Here is a 19,278-nt window from a genome sequence, read left to right as displayed (position 1 = left end):
GCTCAAGGTCCGATTCCATAGCATAGTGTAGATGACACTAGGCAAATCACAAAATTACTAATGTAGGTTTCCAATCCAGCCAACTGGGGCCAATTCCACCCGTCCCGTGGGGCCTTTTAGGAGGATTAAAGGGGCTTAGTACATAAAGGACAAAGTGTGATTCTGGAATGCGTAAGCTCTCAAGAAGTGGCACTCAGGGGCTGGTGAGACAAGTCAGTGGATAAAGGTGCTTGCCACCAAGCCTGGCAACCATGTTTGATGCCTGGATCCCACATGGCAGGAGAGAGGCGACTCTTGGAAGCTGTCCTCTGACCTTCTCCAGTCACGGATCCCGCACACACATGAACACACAATAAATAAATATAATAAAAAAGAGATCGCATTTAGACTGACGGCTTTTGGACCTTTTCTCGCTAGTTCCTCTGCCCAAATAAACAAAGTGAGGGATAAGGGTCAATGCACAAAACATCGTCTGGGCTGAGGAAAGCCAGGGAGGAGAGGCAAGGGTGGGGGACACAGCGTGGGGGGTTCAGCATCCTGGCTTCAGCAAGGCTATGGCAGGGCCTAGGCATCTGTCCTGCCTTTCCTGAACATTACCTAGCTGCCTTTGCTGAGGCTCAGACAGTCCTGAACAGTTCTCACTTCCCCTCTCCATTTTGCACTATATGGTCCAGCCATATGAACTGGATTTAGTCCTGGAATCCATGCCGATCACCTGCAGGAGCATTCCCTGCCATATCTCACGTCCAGCTCTCTAGCCTGGTTCCTCCCCAGTCTCTAAGACATCATTTCCTATAGGTGCCGTCCTAGTATTCCCTTCTAATGTCAATCTCAACTCCTGCCCACCCCAATACTTATTTTGGCTGTCTCTCCACTTTTCAAAGCAGCCTTTGAAGCTCAGGGCTTTTGTACATTTGTTCACTAATGGATCCCCAGCACCTAGAACATAATCGGGCACACGCTGTAATCCCAGCACCAAGGAGGCTGAGAAGAGAGGATCAGGACGATGTGGGCTACATAGTGTGGGCCTGTCTGAAGTAGGGTGGGGCATAGGGTGGTGTTGAATTGAGGATTAGCAATTACAGTTGCTTGAAGACGGACCCTGTGTGTGTTTCTAATTGGGCGCTCACAAGAAGCTATGGGTCTTGCTCAACTCTGAATATCTCACAGCAAGTACATGCCCAGGCATTTGTGGGCTGAATGACCACTTCAGCTTGGCTTTAGATCTCAGATATTTCACTGCTTCTATAATGAGGGGTGAACTGGATTTGACCATGGGACAGAATGAGAAAGCTGCTTCCCGCCCTTGCCCTGGCCAGGATGAAAATCTCTGCCTAGAAAGCTACAGCCCTTGTCAGGCTTTGTGGTGGTTTGAAGGAGAATGGCTCCCGTAGGCTCATATTTGAGTGTCTGGTTCCCAGCTGGTGGACAGTTTAGGAAGGATCAGGAGGTGTGGTCTTGTTGGAGGAGGGTGTCACTGGGGGTGGGTCACACCAGGCCCAGTCTTTCTCTGCCTCCTGTTTGTGGATCAGCTGTTCATGCCTGTGTGTCCTCACACTCTCCACCATGATGGTCATGAACTAACCCTCTGAGATAGTAAGAAAGACCCTAATTAAATGTTTTCTTCTAGAAACTGCCTTGGTAATGGTGTCTCTTCACAGAAATAGAACAGTGACTAAGACAGGTTTCCTTCCTATTTTGGGAAAAAGGAACAACCTTTAACTTAACAGCAAACAGGATGAGAGTCTACCCCAAGGGGAAGGACCAAATACATACTAAAAACCTGCTGTGTCCTTAGCACTTGGCCATATGAGAAACCAGTCTAGGAGGCAACAGCATCCAAAAGACAGCATCATCTTAGGACAGAGGACAGCTATTCACTTGATACAATACCATACAGTACTGGGCTGCACAGGAGACCCAGGGTTAACCCAGCAAATGTGTTCAGAAAGGGACACAGGTTCAGAAGAAGATGAGAACAAAAATCTCATGGGCTGGGTATGATGACACACATCTTTAGTCCCAGCACTTGGGAGGCTAAGGTAGGTAAATCTCCAAGAGTTCAAAGTCAGCTCAGTCTATGTGAGTTCCATGTATGCCAGGGCAACATTATGAGAACCTGTCTCGAAAAGATAAAAAGATGTTCATGAGGGAAGACGGGGGTGTAGCTCAGTGGCAAAGAACCTGCATAGTATGCACTTTAGAGTCCCTGCAGGAACCTTGTGTGTGTGTGTGTTGTACAGAGTACTAATAGCCAAAACTACTCAAATGGCCATTGACAGCCTTGCGGAACCACAGATGGTCACACAGTGGGATAAAACAGTGAGACTCAACTGCCCTCACACCCAGAATCATGATGAAGATCTCAACATGGGCAACGAAAGAAGCCAGGCCCAAGAGCATATAGTTCATTTCATATCTTTCTTTCCTTTAACACAAGGTCTTACAATGTAGCCCACGCTAGCCTTGAACTCAAGACTCTCCTGCCTTCTTTCCCTTCTGTGTTGAATTACAGTCATGCATCACCACCATTCCCAGTTTATACGATCTTTCCTGTTTCTTATTCGCTTTTTATTTAGTTTTGTGTGTGTGTGTGTGTGTGTGTGTGTGTGCGTGAGAGAGAATCACAGCACACACACACACACGCAGGAGAGAGGACAACTTTCAAGAATCAATTCTTGCTCTTCACCATGTAGGTTCCAGGAACTGAACTCAGGTTTGGCAGTAGGTGTCTATCTGCTGAGCCATCTCATTGGCCCATTTGTTTTTTTGAGACAAGTTCTTAAATAGCACAGGCTGAGGGTGATCTAGAATTTCTGATCTTTCTGCCATTAATCCCCAGGTGCTGGGGTTGCTGGGAGAGTACTACATGACTATACATAATGTTCTAATGCAGGCAAATTAATCTAGGGTATCAGAAGTAAGAATAGTAGTTATCTTGAGAGAAGGGTAGCTGGAAGGCAAGGGGCATCTGAGTTACCAGTGATGCCATTTCTTGGTCTGTGTGCTAGGTACATGGGCATTTTAAGCTGGTGATGCCAATAAGCTAATTAATTTGGCACTTATCTCAACATATTTATTCTTTTCTTAAAATTACATTTATTTGCCAGGTGCTGGTGATGCATGCTCTAAATCCCTGCACTTGGGAGGCAAAGACAAGTGGATCTCTCTGAGTTCGAGGCCAGCCTGGTCTACAGTGTGAGTTCCAGGACAGCCAGGACTACACAGAGAAACTTTGTCTCGAAAACCAAAAAATAAATGATAAATAAATTACATTTATTTAGTTAGCTATGGCAAGGGAAGGAGGGAAAGCCAGTTTACCTGGTATGCATATGGAGGTCAGAGGGACAACCTGCACGAATGGCTGCATCTCTTTCCTCCACGTGGGTCCCAGAGATCAAATTCGGGTCACTGTGCTTGGAGACAAGTGCCCTAAATGAGCTGCCACCTCTCCGGCCCTCAACAGAAGTTACTCTTCAACATCAGTCTCCTAACACAGACTGTCTGGCATCAGGACAGAAGCCTCCCTGATCTTGGCAGGCGCCTTCTTCCCTCCTCTCATGGCCCGCTCCACGTGTTTCACAGAACTTCAGCTTCTGACCCTAGCTGCTCACTGTCCTTCAAAAGCGACACCTTCCTCCTGGTGCAGTAGGGAGGTGAGAACACTCGTTCTGGGTAACCTAGGAACACAGTGCTAGGAGAGGAGGTGACTGGAGGTTTGAGACCTGCCCCCCTGACACAATGGAAGGTGACAGCGGGCAGTCTTCAGCAACCAGCCCTCCCCCCTGCTAAGCGAGGAAGGCAGCTGGCTGGGCTCCAAACCCCAGTTCCCTACCCTTCATTCCTCGGAGGCAGATTTATGGGGCACTACAGAATCCCCTTGGGCTATGGAAGCAGCCAACTAGGACTTACATTCTGGACTCTCTGCTGATTCTGCCCCAGTAACTCCATTTTACATCTAAGGGGAAGGTACTATCACCTGCTTTGCCAGGTAACCATTGCACTAAAGAATAGCTCACACCAGACTGTAAGCTTCCTAAAGGCAGGGACTTATATTCATTCATTGTTAGATAAACTTCTAAAACAGACCCTGAAACATTCAGATCTCGGTTACATGTATGTGGAAAGGATGGCCTATAACTCCAAACTAAAGGCGGGGTTTTTATACTTAATGGCTGAGCTAAACACAATCATCTTGAAACTAACCCAAGCTCAGTCACGTTCATTAGTGAAAGTCTCACCCAAAGGCTTCCTAAGAATTGGTCGATACTGCTGAGGGGGTCCCAATTGGGGCCTGAGTGTCTCTGATCAATGTCATGAAGCTGTTTGTCTCAACTGCTCAACATCAAGGATGGGTAGGTGGCTGTGGCTCCTCACCTCTGACTACTTACTACACTCCTACCTCACGAGTTCCCTCCTCTCTCCTCTCCTTTGTCTCAGCTCTCAGATCACACAGGCCCCATTGGGATGGGCTGGAAGAGGGCAACATCCCTGTTCTCTTCCCTTCCAGATTAACTTCTCTAGTCAAGCTCCTAATACTAGGACCCTGAGAGACTGAATCCTGTGGAGAAGTATTTCTGGAAAATCCTACAATAAGAAAATCTGACTATCTGGGCATGGTGGCATATGCCTTTAATCCCAGCACTCAGGAGGCAGAGGTAGAGCGGGTGGATCTCTGTGAGTTGGAGGCCAGCCTGGTCTAAATAGTGAATTCCAGGCTAGCGAGGGTTACATAGTGAGATCCTGTCTTAAAAAACAAAACAAACAAACAAACAAAAAAATGAACAAACAGGGCTGAAGAGAAGGCTCAGACATTAAAGGCTAGGCTCCCACACAACAGGGAGTCAGAAAATTCTTCAAGTTCTAGCTGGGGCTGCAACAATGACCGCGGTAAAATCACAACCACTAGAATTCCTGTTGTAAAATGGGTTGGCCAGGTGGGTATGGCAGAGGCAGGATAATCTCTCCGAGTCCAAAGTCAGCCTGATCTACACAGTTCCAGGCTAGCCAGGACTACATAATGAGACCCTATCTTTAAAAATGGGATGAGGGGCAAAAAATAGACTGACCTTCACAAAGATTGTCTTGATTTCTTCCAGTGGACCTCCTGGGCCTTGGGTGGGTAACAGGAAGTAAAGTTCTGTCTGGGAGCCTCAAAGATGTTCCTGAACTGTCGAACAAATTAAACCGAGGAAGCCGTCCCTTTGTCTCTCCACCTTTAAACCTCTGGCAGGGTCTGGCTATGGGGTTTCTCAAGTCCCAGCTCTGAGATTAAGACCTCAAAGTATTTAATATTCACCTTCCCTGCTTCAAGGGAATGTTTGGAGGGTAAAGCAAGCTTGGAGCTGTGCAAGGGCTTTGAAGAGGAAGGCAGACACACAAACAAGGTGCTAATTATACCAGATCTTTCTTTTGAGCTCGACTTCACAGCCGCTTATAATATCCATAACCCAGGGGCAAAGAGGGATTGTAATATGGAAAGTATTGTTTGCCTGGCCACACTTGAGGGTTTGTATGTACCCGCAGGATAACCCCTTCAACCTTGTCAGATCCAAGGACGTTGATGCTTTAAGAAGGGGGACTAGGGTGGCCGTACTGAAGTAGAAGCTTCTCACAGGTGAAGACCTTGAGGAAATATACTGGGGAATAAGGCATCTATTTTTGGTGTTGTTAGGGAGTTTCATTTATTTAAAATTTTAAAATTTAGTCTTGCAGGGGCTGGAGAGAGAGAGAGATCAGTGGTTGAGAGCACTAGCTCTTCTTCCAGAGGATCCAGGTTCAATTCCCAGCACCCACAAGGCAGCTCACGCTGTCTGCAACAGTTCCAGGGGATCTGAGATCCTCATACTAATGCACGTAAAATAAAGCTAAATAAATTGTAAAAATTAGTTTTGCAGTGTTAAGGATCAAACTCAAGGCCTCATCTGCCACTAAGCTATACCCACAACTCTTCTTATTTACCTTCTTTAAGAGATGGAATCTTGGGCTGGAGAGATGGCCCAGTGGTTCAGACCGGTAGTCGTTCCTGGAGAGGACTTGGGTTTAGTTCCTAGCACTCACATCGGATGGCTTATGAGCCCTGTACCTTCAGTTCCAGAGGACTGGTGCCCTCTCCTGGCCTCTGTGGGCACATGTGTGGTGCACAAACATTCATGCAGATGCGTGTGTGCACACACACATAGATAGGGTACTCAGTTGACTCAGCAGGGGAAAAAGCTTGCCGAGCACGCCTGAAAACTTGAGTTCAATCTTGGGAAAACCACGGAGGAAGGAAAGAAGAGACTCCTGAATGCACTGTGGTCACAAATAATAAATATGTTGTTTTGTTTTTTGAGATAGGGTCTTAACTGTGTTGCCTTGGCTGTCCTGGAACTGGCTCTGTAGACCAGGTTGGACTCTAACTCAGAGATCACCTGCCTCTGCCTCCTGAGTGATGAGATTAAAGGCGTGTACGACCACACAAAACTATTTTTTTTTTTAAGAGAGAGGATTTTGCTATCTTTTCTGTGTTGGCCATGAATTCCCAGGGCCAAGGTATCCTGCCCCAGCTTCTGGGGTAGCCGGGACTACAAGCATGCCATCCAGCTTGAAGAGTCTCAACTTCCTAGCACCATATGGGCCCAGGAGCTTTTTCTTACTTAAAACCCAGAGTGACTTCCCATTTCCAGGGAAGTTAAGGTGTACTAAGCATATTAGCCCACTCTTTGTTTTATAAACCAGGTGCGTTCTTGGCACAAACCTACCGTTTTCACGACCATAAACCAGACATTCGAGAAAGCAGCATTTCCTTAGGAAAAAAAAGTTTTAAAATTCGTGATATCACCGGGAAGCACTGGCCAACTCAATCACGTAATCAAAAAACTGATCAGCACTTGTCCGCAACCTGTAGCCAAGTAAAGTGACAGCTAATCTGATATATATTTTTTGCTTTGGTAAGGAAGACAAGACACTCACAACTCAAAGCCATACCTGCTCTCGCAATACAGCAGAGAATGCGATGTTGGGGGCGGGGAGGTGGATTTGGGAGAGGTCTGGTGAGCCATAGTGCTTCCTCGGGGAGCCGGAATTGGATTTGGGGCCCTGCCCAAGTTAACATTTTTACAGGTTGGCTCAGTTGCAGTTTCTTAGCCCGCCAGTAATAAAGCCATGTGCAAGAATCTAAAGTTTATGAGGCATGGCCTCTTAATGCCTGGTCTCCGGCTCCCTACAGCCAAGCCTTTAAGGAACCTTGCCTAGCCGGGGTGTTAATTATTTTGTCAATCTGCAGAGTTATTTGAGCAAAGTTTTTTGTTTGTTTAAGGAGTTCCACAGACTCAAGGGCCTCACTTTTTGTGGAGACACAAAGGAGAGTCATTCTGCCCTTAAGCTGTGACACCCCCATATTCAGGCTGTGGACATGTGTACGGAGGGTGAGCGTTTGATGGAAGCACTTAAAAATGCTAGGTGGTAAATGTTCTGAAAGTCGTTTAAACTATAGATCCCCTCCCCAGAAAAAAATGCATGCAAAAGTCCTCTGGAACTTCACTCAAGGATCCCAAGTTACTCCTGGTTTAACAACGTCGGTTTGATCTATAGAGAAAAGCCCATTGTCCTCTCTAGTCAGGAGCCCCCACCAGCTGGTAGATGCGCGAGTCTCATGGCACACGGGTTCTCAGCACCAAAATGACCCTCCACTTTCAAGTTTTTTTTTTTTTTAAATTTGAATGGAGGAAAGCGCAACTGAAAGATCAAAATGTGCTTTGATCGTTTACTCAGACTCCTCCGGCTTGGGACATAGAAGCGCCCTCCCCCACGCCCCCACCCTGTGACTCAAGTGATCTAACATCCTACTACCAGGATGCTTGGAGTGCGGGACCTAGTGTGTCCCCTGTGCGTGATGGCCTCTGCCCAGGTGTGCCAGGCCATTCGCAGGCAGACTACAGGGGCTCAGGCCCTCCGGGAAGGGCAGGGTTAAGAGTGCATTCCAGCCCGGGAAGAAGGGGGGTGGGGAGGGCAGCCCAGAGAAGAGAAACAGACCCGGTCTGTCTGTCGGAGACACAAAGCACGGTTCACAAAGGGGGCCCGAGTAGGGCGAAGGGGGCTGCCCGGGGCACCGCTCATCCCCACACCTGCGCGGGGGTTTTGGGAGGAATGTGCACTGCGCATTCCTCGGCTGTGGCCGGCGCGGGAGATGTTTTCCACGTCGGGGCTGGGTGAGGGGCTCAGCCACCAGGCACTAGGAGGTCAAGACAAGCAGCGGCTGCTGCGCAAGGAGGAGCTGGACTCGGGTGGGTGCACCGTTGCTCAGCCTTCTCGAGCCCATCCCAGCCCGGGAACCACTTTCTGCGCCTTCCCAGGATGTGAGGACATTCCCAGCTCTGGTCCAGATACCCCACCGGAGGATCACAGCAAAGCCGACCAAGTGTGATCTTCCGCTGGCTCCAGGAGGGTCTTACCTTTCCACAGCGTTTGGCTGGGCTCCAGATCAGTTCCTCCCGCCTCCAAGGTCACTTCAGCCTCCCCGAAGTGCACCGGGTAGGGTTCGGAGGCCACGCTTGGTAGCCAGCAAACCTGCGTCTGAGAGCAGAAGGGTTAAGAGGGAGGCTGAGTCACAGGCGTCCCCGGTTCTGCACACCCATCCCTGAGAGTCCTCGGTGGGTCCCCGTAACATCCTTGGCGCCAAGGAACACAGCCCTGAGGTCCGTGCCCCCCTCCCCCGCCCCCGCCCGACGCCCTCAGCGTGAGAACCCCGCCCGCTCTCCAGGGAGCAATCTGGGTTAGGACTAGTGCAAGGCACTGTGGTACCTGAAGCAGGAGGAGCAGGGAGGCGAGAGACCCACTAAGGAGTCCCATGACTGGAGGGAAGTGAAGAGGCTGCCACGACGGTAGGACTAAAGTGCCTGGTACAGTTTTGAGCACCGCGGCTCACTAGAGCCCGCGGGAGGAGGCCAGGTGCGCTCAGGTAGCCGCTGATTGGTCCAACGTCACAAGGTCACGCCCCCTCGCAGGTGGAGCCGAGGCTAGCCTGCTGGAGGCACTCGCGAAGCCCCTGTGGACCCGCCCTGGTTCCCTCCGGCGACCTCCCTGCTCTTTTGGAACTACTCCTGAAAGGTATCCCGTAGCTCTTGCAGGGTTCTGGTTTCTCTGGAAAATAGTATAACAAAACAAAACCCCCAATCGACTCCACCTCAGCCCCTGTAGCACGAGAAGACAAATATTCCATTGCTGGCAACTACAACGGAAAAAAAGTGGAGACGCATCTGAAACCCGACAAAAAAACAGAGGCTTCCCATTCATGCTGCCGGAGGCGTCGTGTTCAAAGCTTTGATGGAGCAAGGCGTGTCTTAACACCAGCTACTGCAGGGTCTGCCCTCTGCCACTTTCTCCACCTCCCACGCGAGCCCTCTGGGAGCGTTGGGGATTTGAAACGGCATCGAGGTCTCAAAGGACCGCGGTACACGATCTGATATACGTTTGAGAGAATAGTTACTTCCGTTTGCAGCTGAACAAATGGTAGGAAACAAGCAGAGAAAGCCCCAGAGTTTGGAAGCCATAGTAACTTCAAAGGGCTTGAGGTAGGGAGATGGTTATGAGTTGTTAGCCCCGTTATTTCCAGCACCCGCAATAAAAATGCTTTCTTCCCCCTTGAAATGTTTCTTCAATTTGATGTTAAATACAAGTAATGGAGATTTTATTTTATCTATTATTGTTATATGTGTCTATGGGCCCACTGCACACATGCGCAGGTCAGAGGAGGACCTTGCGGAGTCGGTTCTCTCCTTAGTTCTGGAGTTTGAACTTAGGGCATCAGGATTGTGCAGAAAGAGTTTTGCTGCTAAGCCATCTCCGTTGCCCTCCTATTTTTTTTTTTTTTAAAGTAGAATCTCACACTGTAGTCTCAGGCTGGCCTTGAATTCATGACAAACTTTCCATCTCAGTATCTGAACTGCTGGCATTAAAGAGGTAAGACTTGACACTATTTTTAAGAATCTAATGTATCTCTGGCTGGCCTTAAACTCAATATAAAACTGGGAATGGCCTTGAACTTCTGAATCTCCCACCTCTACCTTCCTAGTACTAGGATTTCAGGCACGTATCCCCAGGCCTGGTTTAGTTGATTAAGGAAATTGAACCCAAGGTTTGCATGCCAGACAAGTAGTTTATCAGCTGAACTACAGCCCCAGTCCCAATAATGGCAAATTTATTTGTTTGTTTGTTTGTTTATTGATTGATTGGTTTTTTGAGACAGGGTTTTCTCTGTGTAACAGCCTTAACTGTCCTGGAATTAGCTCTTGTAGACTAGACAGACATCTGCCTGCCTCAGCCTCCGGAGTGCTGGGATTAAAGACATGTGCAACCACCACCGGGCCCAATAATGGCAATTTTAAATATACCTTTTATTAGTCTGAAATCCTGTATATAATCTGAAAACTACGTGGTGTGTAACGCTTGTCCCTTAGAAGACAGCCTCCCTGCTTGCTCTACGTTGCTCTTCCTACTATCCTGGACAAGAATGGCTGTCCTTGAGGCACACTGGGGCACACAAGTCCCTGGGCAGGCATAGGTTCCAACTGCTCTTCTCCCTTGTCCTTTCCCTGTAGAGTCAGCCCATCCTGCCCTGCCCCTCCACCTGTGCCGTGCCAGAGACTAAACACAAGGCCTCGCACATGCCCAGCAAGTACTCCACCACTGAGCTGCAGCCTCCACTCTGGAGCTGAGCAGTCGGAACCAATGGAACTTTTTTTTTCTCTGAGCTCTCTCCACCCCCCATTGCTCTCCAGAGAACCCCAGAATGATGCCTGAATCTACCTGCCCTTCTTACTACAAGTCTCTGACTGAGCAATGGAACTTGCGACACAATCAGGCAAGCACTGGCGTTACTTCCTCCACTGGGCGGGATTCAGGCTTGGATCCCACCTCTTACTGAGATGGAACCCTTACCTATCCATTGGTGTATGGATCCCACCTCTTACTGAGATGGAACCCTTACCTATCCATTGGTGTATGGAACTATTTTGACATCTACCCTCTAAAGTACTGTACTAGAGCCAGGAGTGGTGTTCTATGCCTTTAATCCCACTATGGGATGGGGGACAAGATGATTACTGCAAGTTCAAGGACAACCTGCACTACATAGTGAGCCAGTGCTTCAAAAACAGGTGCGTAGAATACAGAAGGGGGGGGGGAGGGCTGGAGAGATGGCTCAGAGGTTAAGAGCATTGCCTGCTCTTCCAAAGGTCCTGAGTTCAATTCCCAGGAACCATATTGTGGCTCACAACCATCTGTAATGAGGTCTGTGATCTCTTCTGGCCTGCGGGGATACACGCAGATGGTTTATTGTATACATCATCATCATCATCATAATAATAATAATAATAATAATAAAAAGAATAGAGAAGACAGCTCAGTGGGTAATGTGCTTGGTAAAGTCCTATGTTCAAATCCCCAGGACCTATGTAATATGGAAAACAGTAGCCCATCTGTAATCTCCTATGGAGGACTGGGAGGAGGATGGGAAGCTATCAGGCTAGCTAGCCCGGTTTATGGCGTCAAACCACAGAAAACCTGTCTCAAACAAGGTGAAAAATAGGACTGCTACCTCGACGGTTGTCCTGCGGCCATGCACCTGGACGTCTACTCACATACATGAACACACACCACCCCACCCCCACCCCACACACATACTGTACTCGGCTGTATTAGGATTAAGTGAATATGTGCACATGAGGATTGAACAGATTAATGTGTTAAAAACGCTGAACTCGGTAGTTGGCACAGAGCAAGGGCCCAGTGTTGTCGTTATTAGGGATGCGGACCATTTGGCTTCCCTGCCAGCCGTTCCTCTCCTAGCCAGCACCCCCATTTCCATAACTAAGAGAATGAGCAGTGTCGGAATCCTTCAATTTCACGGTTGAGGGTACCTGGCATCTGCTATCTCTGGGATCTTCAGTGATCCGCGCAGTCCCAGCAGCTGTGGTGGGTGGAGGCAACTTGCAGGAAAAGCCCAAGGCAGCTAGCTAGTGGCCTGGCGCTCCTGCTGGGGACGCTTGCCGAGTCCTAGGTGCTTGCACGAGTTGCTCTAAGACTCTGGCCCAGAGGGGACAGGGCGGCCCGACCTATTCCTCGCCCCCAAAGTTCCCCGCGCCGGCGCGGAGCCAGACGAAGCCATTAGGCGGACAGTTAAACACAAACGAGCCTCGGGATACAGGCCCTAATTAAGTAAACACTCGGCTGGAGAGTTGTGGAGCGGGCTCATTTCCGCCGCCTTCCCGGGCACTCAGCATTCCAGCGGGGGCCGCGAGCAGAGTGGAGCAAACGGTACTCAGCTCTTCTGCGTGCTTGAATCACGACGCAGCCTTCTGCGCAGCTTCCCCAGCTGGCCATTCATCAATTCAATCGTTTAACTGAATGAATTTCGGTCTTGAGTTTCAGTTAAATTTACGGATAGCCTGGTCAGCTCAGCATGGGCTATATAACAAGCTCTTGTCTCGGAAAAACAAAACAGACGCCCAGAATTTGCTTCCTCCACCCACAACCGATGATTACCTGGTGTAGGTGACAGCCCAATATCCTCCCAGATAGACAAATCCTAAAATGTAATTGCACCATCGAGCTCCCCTGAAGTTAGGCTGATGCTACCTTCTAAGGGACTAGGGCTGTGTTCACATCACCTCTTGCCCTTCTGTCTTGGCTACCAGTTCTTCCTGAGAGCACTTTGTGCGTCAGGTGGGCTATGTGAATCCTTATCTCAAGATGGGGTTCCTGGCCGGGCGGTGGTGGTGCACACCTTTAATCCCAGCACTTGGGAGGCAGAGGCAAGTGGATCTCTGTGAGTTCAGGCCAGCCTGGTCTATAAGAGCTAGTTCCAGTGCAGGCTCCAAAGCCACAGAGAAACCCTGTCTCGAAACACCCCCCCCACACACACACACAAAAGATTGGGTTCCTGGAATCCCACCATGGGCAGAACAAGTTTGGGACTGGAGAAAGACTAAGAGTTTCTGTCTGGTGATGTTTCAGAAACCTAGCATCAGATGTGATGAGGAGGCTTCCGGCTGTTGTTTCATTTCAGAGGAAGTGTCTGGCTGGGGGTACTCATTTTCCACAATGGGAATATACCTTACAGCGGAAGTCTTGCTTAGCGGACTCTGGGCCTCTGGAGCTTTCCCGTCTGTATTGGTTAGTTTTCTGTCATAATAAGAAAATACCCACTACGTGCAACCTAGAAAGAGAAAGGTTTGTTTGGGGCTCTCAGTTTTGGAGGCTCCAGGCCACAGCTGAAAGTGCCCAAAGTTTTGGGCTTATGCTAGCGCAGCATATCATGGCAGAGGTATAAAGGAATACGAAACCCACTTACCTCCTGGCCAGGAAAGAAAGAAAGGAAGAGGAATGGACCTGGTGCTCCAGAGCTATTCCCTAGTGGGCTGGGGAGACAGTTTCCTTCCGTGGGGTAGCCACTGGGAAGTTCTGGTAAGTCAACTTCCACTCAAGTTCATGCAAAAAACACCACTTGTACTCAGACACACTGAAAACGGGGTGCACTAGGCAGGAAGAAGGGAACTGGTAGGGGGAAAAGGAAGTCGGGAGAAGGTAACAGGGGATAAATGTGTCCAAATATATTTTATACATGCATACGATTGCCCTAAAAAATTAACTTTAGGAGACAGAAGTGAAGAGGCTAGTGAGACGGCTCGGCAGTTATGAGCACTGCTGCTCCTGCAGAGAACGCACAGGATGGCTCTTAACATTTGTAATTACAGTTCTAGGAGTTTCCACACCCGCTTTCAGCCTCCTCAGGCACCAGGAACACACATGGTGTACATGCATGTAGGCAAGCATATACACAAACAAATTTTTAAAAAATTAAAAGCCAAAATTAATTTGGGGCTAGGGAGATGGATCAGTGTTGAGGAACACTCTGTTTTTGAAGAGAAACCGGGTTTGTTTCCTAGCACCCACATGGCTGCCTCCCGCCATCCCTAACTCCAGTTCCAGAGAATCTGAAGCTCACTTCTGGCCTCTCTGAGCCCCAAGCATTCACAAAATGTATATGCAGATGACAAAATACTCATATACATAAAATGAATAAAAATAAAAACCCGAAATTCAAATCTGTAGCATTAACAAATCAAATATTAAATAACAAAATATGAGCACGTCTTCCTGGTAATCTAAAGAACTCTAGATCTCTCTCTCTATGTGTGTGTGTGTGTGTGTGTGTGTGTGTGTGTGTAGTTTTCTTTGAAAAAGGGTTGGTTTCACTGTGTAGCCTGTCCTGGAACTCACTTTATATACCAGGTTAGCCCCAGTCTCCCAAGTGCTGGGATTAAAGAAGTGTACCATCACACCTATCCCCAGGCCCCAGCTTTTAAATATTCTATCATTTCCCATTAGTGGACCTTGGAGATCAATCCTTTAATACATGGGCCTTTGGAGACCTTTGTGTGTGTGTGTGTGTGAGTGTGTGTGTGTATGTGTGTGTGTGTGGTGCTGCGGATAAAACTAACGGCTTTGTGTGTGCCAGGCATTGTACCACCGAGTTGTTTCCCCAGCCCCATTTGGAGGCAAAGATCTGAACTATACTACCATTTCCAACGGGGATAGCCTGCTGTACATCCTCCGGCTACATGGGGCTGGAACTATAATACCATTTCAACGGGGATAGCCTGCTGTACATCCTCCGGCTACATCGGACTGGAAGTCTTCCATTCTTTCTCCTTTTCCAGAGAATCACCCCTCCTGGTGTTTCTTGGTTGCATTTTTTCTTTTTTTGGTTTTTCGAGACAGGGTTTCTCTGTGGCTTTGGAGCCTGTCCTGGAACTAGCTCTTGTAGACCAGGCTGGTCTCGAACTCACAGAGATCCGCCTGCCTCTGCCTCCCAAGTGCTGGGATTAAAGGCGTGAGCCACCACTGCTCGGCATTTTGTTTTTAAACACTCTCCGTTTACTGTGCTGCGCAGCCTCTGGTACCACTGCTTCCCTCTAAGCGTCTCCGCTGCTTTACTCTCTGCTACCTCTCTCCCTCTTTCCTCCCACCTAAAACCCTCTTGGAGACGGAGGCTAAGGTTGTCAGAATCAAACAACTCCAGACTTCCCCACAGCACCCACACAGGAAAATATGCGTGAGATAAAAGGTACAATTCACAGATAGCCTGCCTTTCCTTTTCCTCGTGTGTGTGTGTGTTCCCAATGTGAGGGCACATGTATGTAGTGGGTACGTATGAAACACAAACGCATGCATGTGGAGGCTTGGGGTTGTTTGTCAGTCAGGAATCTTTCTATGGTTCTTCTACCATATCCTTTGAGGCAGGGTTTCTCATCAAACCCAGAGTTTCCCAAAACAGCTATACTTTTGACTAGCTAGGTTCCTTTGGGGATCCCATGTCTTCGCCTTCCTAGGCTGAAATGTCATGTGAGAGCCTGCTACCCATGGAGGTCAGAGAAGGCCCCAGATCCCTGAAACCGGAGCTACAGGTGGTTGTGAGCTGCCATACAGGCGCTCTGGGAGAGCAACAGTGCCCTTCCCTGACTCTTCCCTGGCCCTAATGAACATCTTTTAACTACTGTTTTTTATTTGTGTGTGTGTTTGTGTGTAGTGTATGTATGCGTGCATTGTGTGTGTGTGTGTGTGTGTGTGTGTGTGTACATATGTACATGTGCTTGTGCTGGTACACTTGTGTGTGGAGTCCACCACGGAAGACTGCCTGGACAGGACTGTAAGCCAATAGAAAGTCATTATTAGCAAGCTGGGGACTACACTGGATGTTTGGGATCCCAGTGTAACTCCAAGCCTTTTAAGCACAAAAAACATATCCTGGGTTGACATATTTCAGAAGCTAAAAAGCAAGGTTAGTAGGCTTAGAGACTTTCCCAGAACTATGGACTTTGATGGGTTACATTTTTGCTTTCAGTTTTGGCAGATGGTGCTGTCTGTATGCTGAGTTTTACAGCCTGAGTGGTACTTCCATCATGGAGTCAGTTGTGCTAAGCTCTGGAAGCTATTTCACTCCTGCCTGTGCCTGTGACTACACAGGTCCGTGTCGAGTGTCTTCCTCACTGGTTTTCCACTTCATTGGTTTTTTTTTTTTTTTGTTTTGTTTTGTTTTGTTTTGAGACAGAGTCTCTCAGTGAGCCCAGAGCTGGCTAGTCAGCAAGCTCTAGGGACCCACCTCTCTGCCTGCAGTGTTAAGGTTACAGACACATGACTTTTAAGTAGGTGTCGGGGATCCAATCTCAGATCCTCATGTTTGGACATGGGAGATCTACTGAGCCATCGCTCCAACCCCAGGCAGGAATTTTTGTCTTCTTTGTCCACGGCTAGATCCCCAGTGCAGAAAACAGCCTGGCATCAAATGCTCAAACACTCAAATATTTATTGAATGAGTGAAACCAACACAACGATAAACCGTTAGCATCCGGCGGGGTACTAAATGCACAAGAGAAGCAAAATCAATGTTGCTTCCCTGGCTGACCGCACACAACAGCGCTGCAGTGCATCATGCAAGGCGAAGGGTCTTTGTAAAGTGCACACAAATCAAGTGCATCATAAGAAACTGAATGACCGCAGTTCCGCATTGCTCACTGCATGGCAGACCTGCAGCCGTGGACTTCCATGTGTGAGCTTATTCCAGTCCATACAATTCTCTGAGTAGTTCACGTGATTTATATTTCTTTTTCTTTTCTTCTCTTTTTGATACAGGGCTTCTCTGTATAGCTCTAGTTGTCCTGGTCAAATTTCTTAATAGTTAGAAGTTCTGTCCCCTGCGCACGGCCAGACAGCCAAGACAGAGGCAAAATCAGTCTATCTACCCCAGTTCTGCTCTCCAAAATTTGCTGCCTGACTCCATTACCAACCTGCTATTGAGAAGCATTTTCTGGAATGAACTTGGAGAATATGTTTTGTACCTGAGAGAGAATATCTTTAAATATTGAAGAGTTTTCTGTTTTGCTGAAGACTGGACCCAGGGCCTTGCATACGGCAGGCCAAATAAGCTCCGTTTCCAAAGAACAATCCTTTTTCTCAACTCGGAAAATAAACATATTTGACCTTGGTTGAAGGTTAAACTCTGGGTCTTCTGAGAAATATTTAGATAGAGACTTTCTTCCCATTTTTGGTAGTAAAATTCCTAAGTTTCACTCCCCCGGATCTCACTGATGGGGATGTCTCAAAGACCAGGAGATGTTTCCCAATCATCCAGGAAGTGGCCTTAAAACTGGGTGAAGCCATTTCTGGGCATGCGCCACCCAGCCCTGTCAGAAACTGTTTCACAGTCTTGCTTCTTTGAGTCTATCCCTGAATTCCCCGGGAGCCTCCTTTTTGCCGTGTGACGTCATTAGCCAGTACTTCCCATCTGTGCTTCAGGTCCTCAGAGGTGCTGAGACAACAACCTCTTTACGTTTATTGAGAAATCCCTCTGCTTTGCTTCCCTTCCCTGAATCTTGGGTGAGGTAGTGCTGACTTCAGGGCTTACTGAGTGCCTGCCAAGGCCTGAGCAATTACCTTGCAGAGACCAGAAGCCAAGCAGGCAACCTACACACAGAGGGCAAAGGATCAATAAGGCGCTTAGAAAGCCTCAGACTTCACTGGCAGGCTGAGCTCCCGAAACTCAGAATTCTAGACCCTGCTCCCCCACACCTTAAAGAAAACAATAACAATAGAATATTAACAGCTGCTCTCAGGATCATTCTTCAGTTCCCTCTGCAAGGCAGGGTTACCCCTGCGGGTTGTCTCCCAGTTCCCTTTAGAAATTACTTCCTTCAGCCAGCAGGAGACACTGTTGGGGGCAGGAGGGCAGGCCAGAGGAAAAGCCTGTGACTTCATCTTATTTAATCTGAGTTTCATTTCTGTCCATTGCTTGGCTTTTCAGGCTCTCTATTACTATGTTTAAATTCCTCTCAGTTAAATACTTGACCAGACTCTGGCTAAAAGAAAGGCTAAGATGGGCTGGAGAGATGGCTCAGCCATTGAGAGTGGGAATGAGCTTGCAAGGGACATGATTTAGGTTCCGGTCATCCACACTGGGCAGATTACAACCACCTGTGACCCTAGCTGTAGGGGAAATCTATCGCCCACTTCTGGCATTCATATGCAACTACACTCAGGAGCACATACTACCCATATAGACACAGACAGCATACTTTGGTCAGTTGTTGGTGCCCATCTAGGGGCGAATTGTTTGTTTGTGTTTTGTGGAGGCCTGAAAATGTGAGTCTAATTTCCACCTTGTCTGATGGTGAGAAAGTTTGAAGGTCACTCAAAATGGTTGACAAGCATAGTGTGTGTTCCCACTCAGGATGTGAGTGCTTGGTTCTTTTGACATTGATTGATTGACATTCAGTCCTGACAGATGGTCAGGATATGCATACATACTTTTGCTCCTTCCTTTATAACTATGAGGCCACCTGGGGAGGGATGGCTTTCAGGATTTGTGACCTAGAGCAATTCCACTGCCTGAACAACAGAATGCTCAGAGTGATAAAGCCATTGACTGGTTAAGTTGTCCAAGTATCATGTTAATAAAGTCTTTTGTTCTCCACCATTTACTTTGGGTGTAAAAGCTGTGGAAAAAATAAACGTGGGTGATTTCAGGATTTCAGCAATGACTGGAAGGCCCTCCCGGTATTATTCTATGGTTTCTGTCTTATGATTTTTATGCATCTTCATATTCTTTACTTATATTTCTAAAATTCCCATGCCCCACCCTGGCAATAGGTGGTTTTATGGAGGCCGGTCCTCGACAGTGTTTACCTCAGAAAAAAGTTAACCAAGGATGCTAGAAACTAGACCCAGGGCTAACTGAACCACCTAGCATCTCCATCTTGATGTTACCTCCTTGGAGTATCTATTAAAAATGGGTTGCCTGAGGGCCTCTTTTATTTAAAACAATTTAAAATTATCTTAGTCTGTTTTCTATTGCTATAACAGAATACCACAGACTTGGTAGTTTATAAAGAAAAATTTGAGGGGCTGGAGAGATGGCTCAGTGGTTAAGAGCACCACCTGCTCTTCCAAAGGTCCTGAGTTCAATTCCCAGCAACCACATGGTGGCTCACAACCATCTGGAATGAGATCTGGTGCCCTCTTCTGGCCTGCAGGCAGAGTACTGAGAATACTGTATACATAATAAATAAATAAATCTTAAAAAAAAAAAGAAAAAAAGAAAAATTTGAGTCTCATCTCCAGCTCAAGCACATTCCAAAGCTCAGTTGGTAGAGCGAGAAGCAAGTACAAGACCCTGTGTTTGGTCCTTAGTGCCTTATAAACCAGGCATGGTGGTACAATCCTGTAACCCCAGCACTGGGG

The 19,278-nt window shown here is 47.9% G+C and overlaps 1 protein-coding gene across 2 annotated transcripts in view; it reads right to left on the bottom strand.

The window, feature by feature from the left end:
* Positions 1 to 8,832, bottom strand: part of Cdh3 (cadherin 3) — a 52,369-nt gene extending 43,537 nt beyond the window's left edge. For both annotated transcript variants that reach the window (XM_041650416.1, XM_041650415.1), the window contains exons 1-2: positions 8,785 to 8,832; positions 8,436 to 8,550 (exon numbers count right to left, since the gene is read on the bottom strand). In XM_041650416.1, the coding sequence (XP_041506350.1) occupies positions 8,436 to 8,550; positions 8,785 to 8,832 (163 nt within the window). The remainder of the gene's footprint in view (positions 1 to 8,435; positions 8,551 to 8,784) is intronic.
* Positions 8,833 to 19,278: the final 10,446 nt, after the last annotated feature.

The sequence above is a fragment of the Microtus oregoni genome, unplaced genomic scaffold (genome assembly GCF_018167655.1).
Source record: "Microtus oregoni isolate MIOR12 unplaced genomic scaffold, Mior012 000004F_ref0000308, whole genome shotgun sequence".
NCBI lineage: Eukaryota > Metazoa > Chordata > Mammalia > Rodentia > Cricetidae > Microtus > Microtus oregoni.
This window is presented reverse-complemented; position numbering and strand designations above follow the sequence as displayed.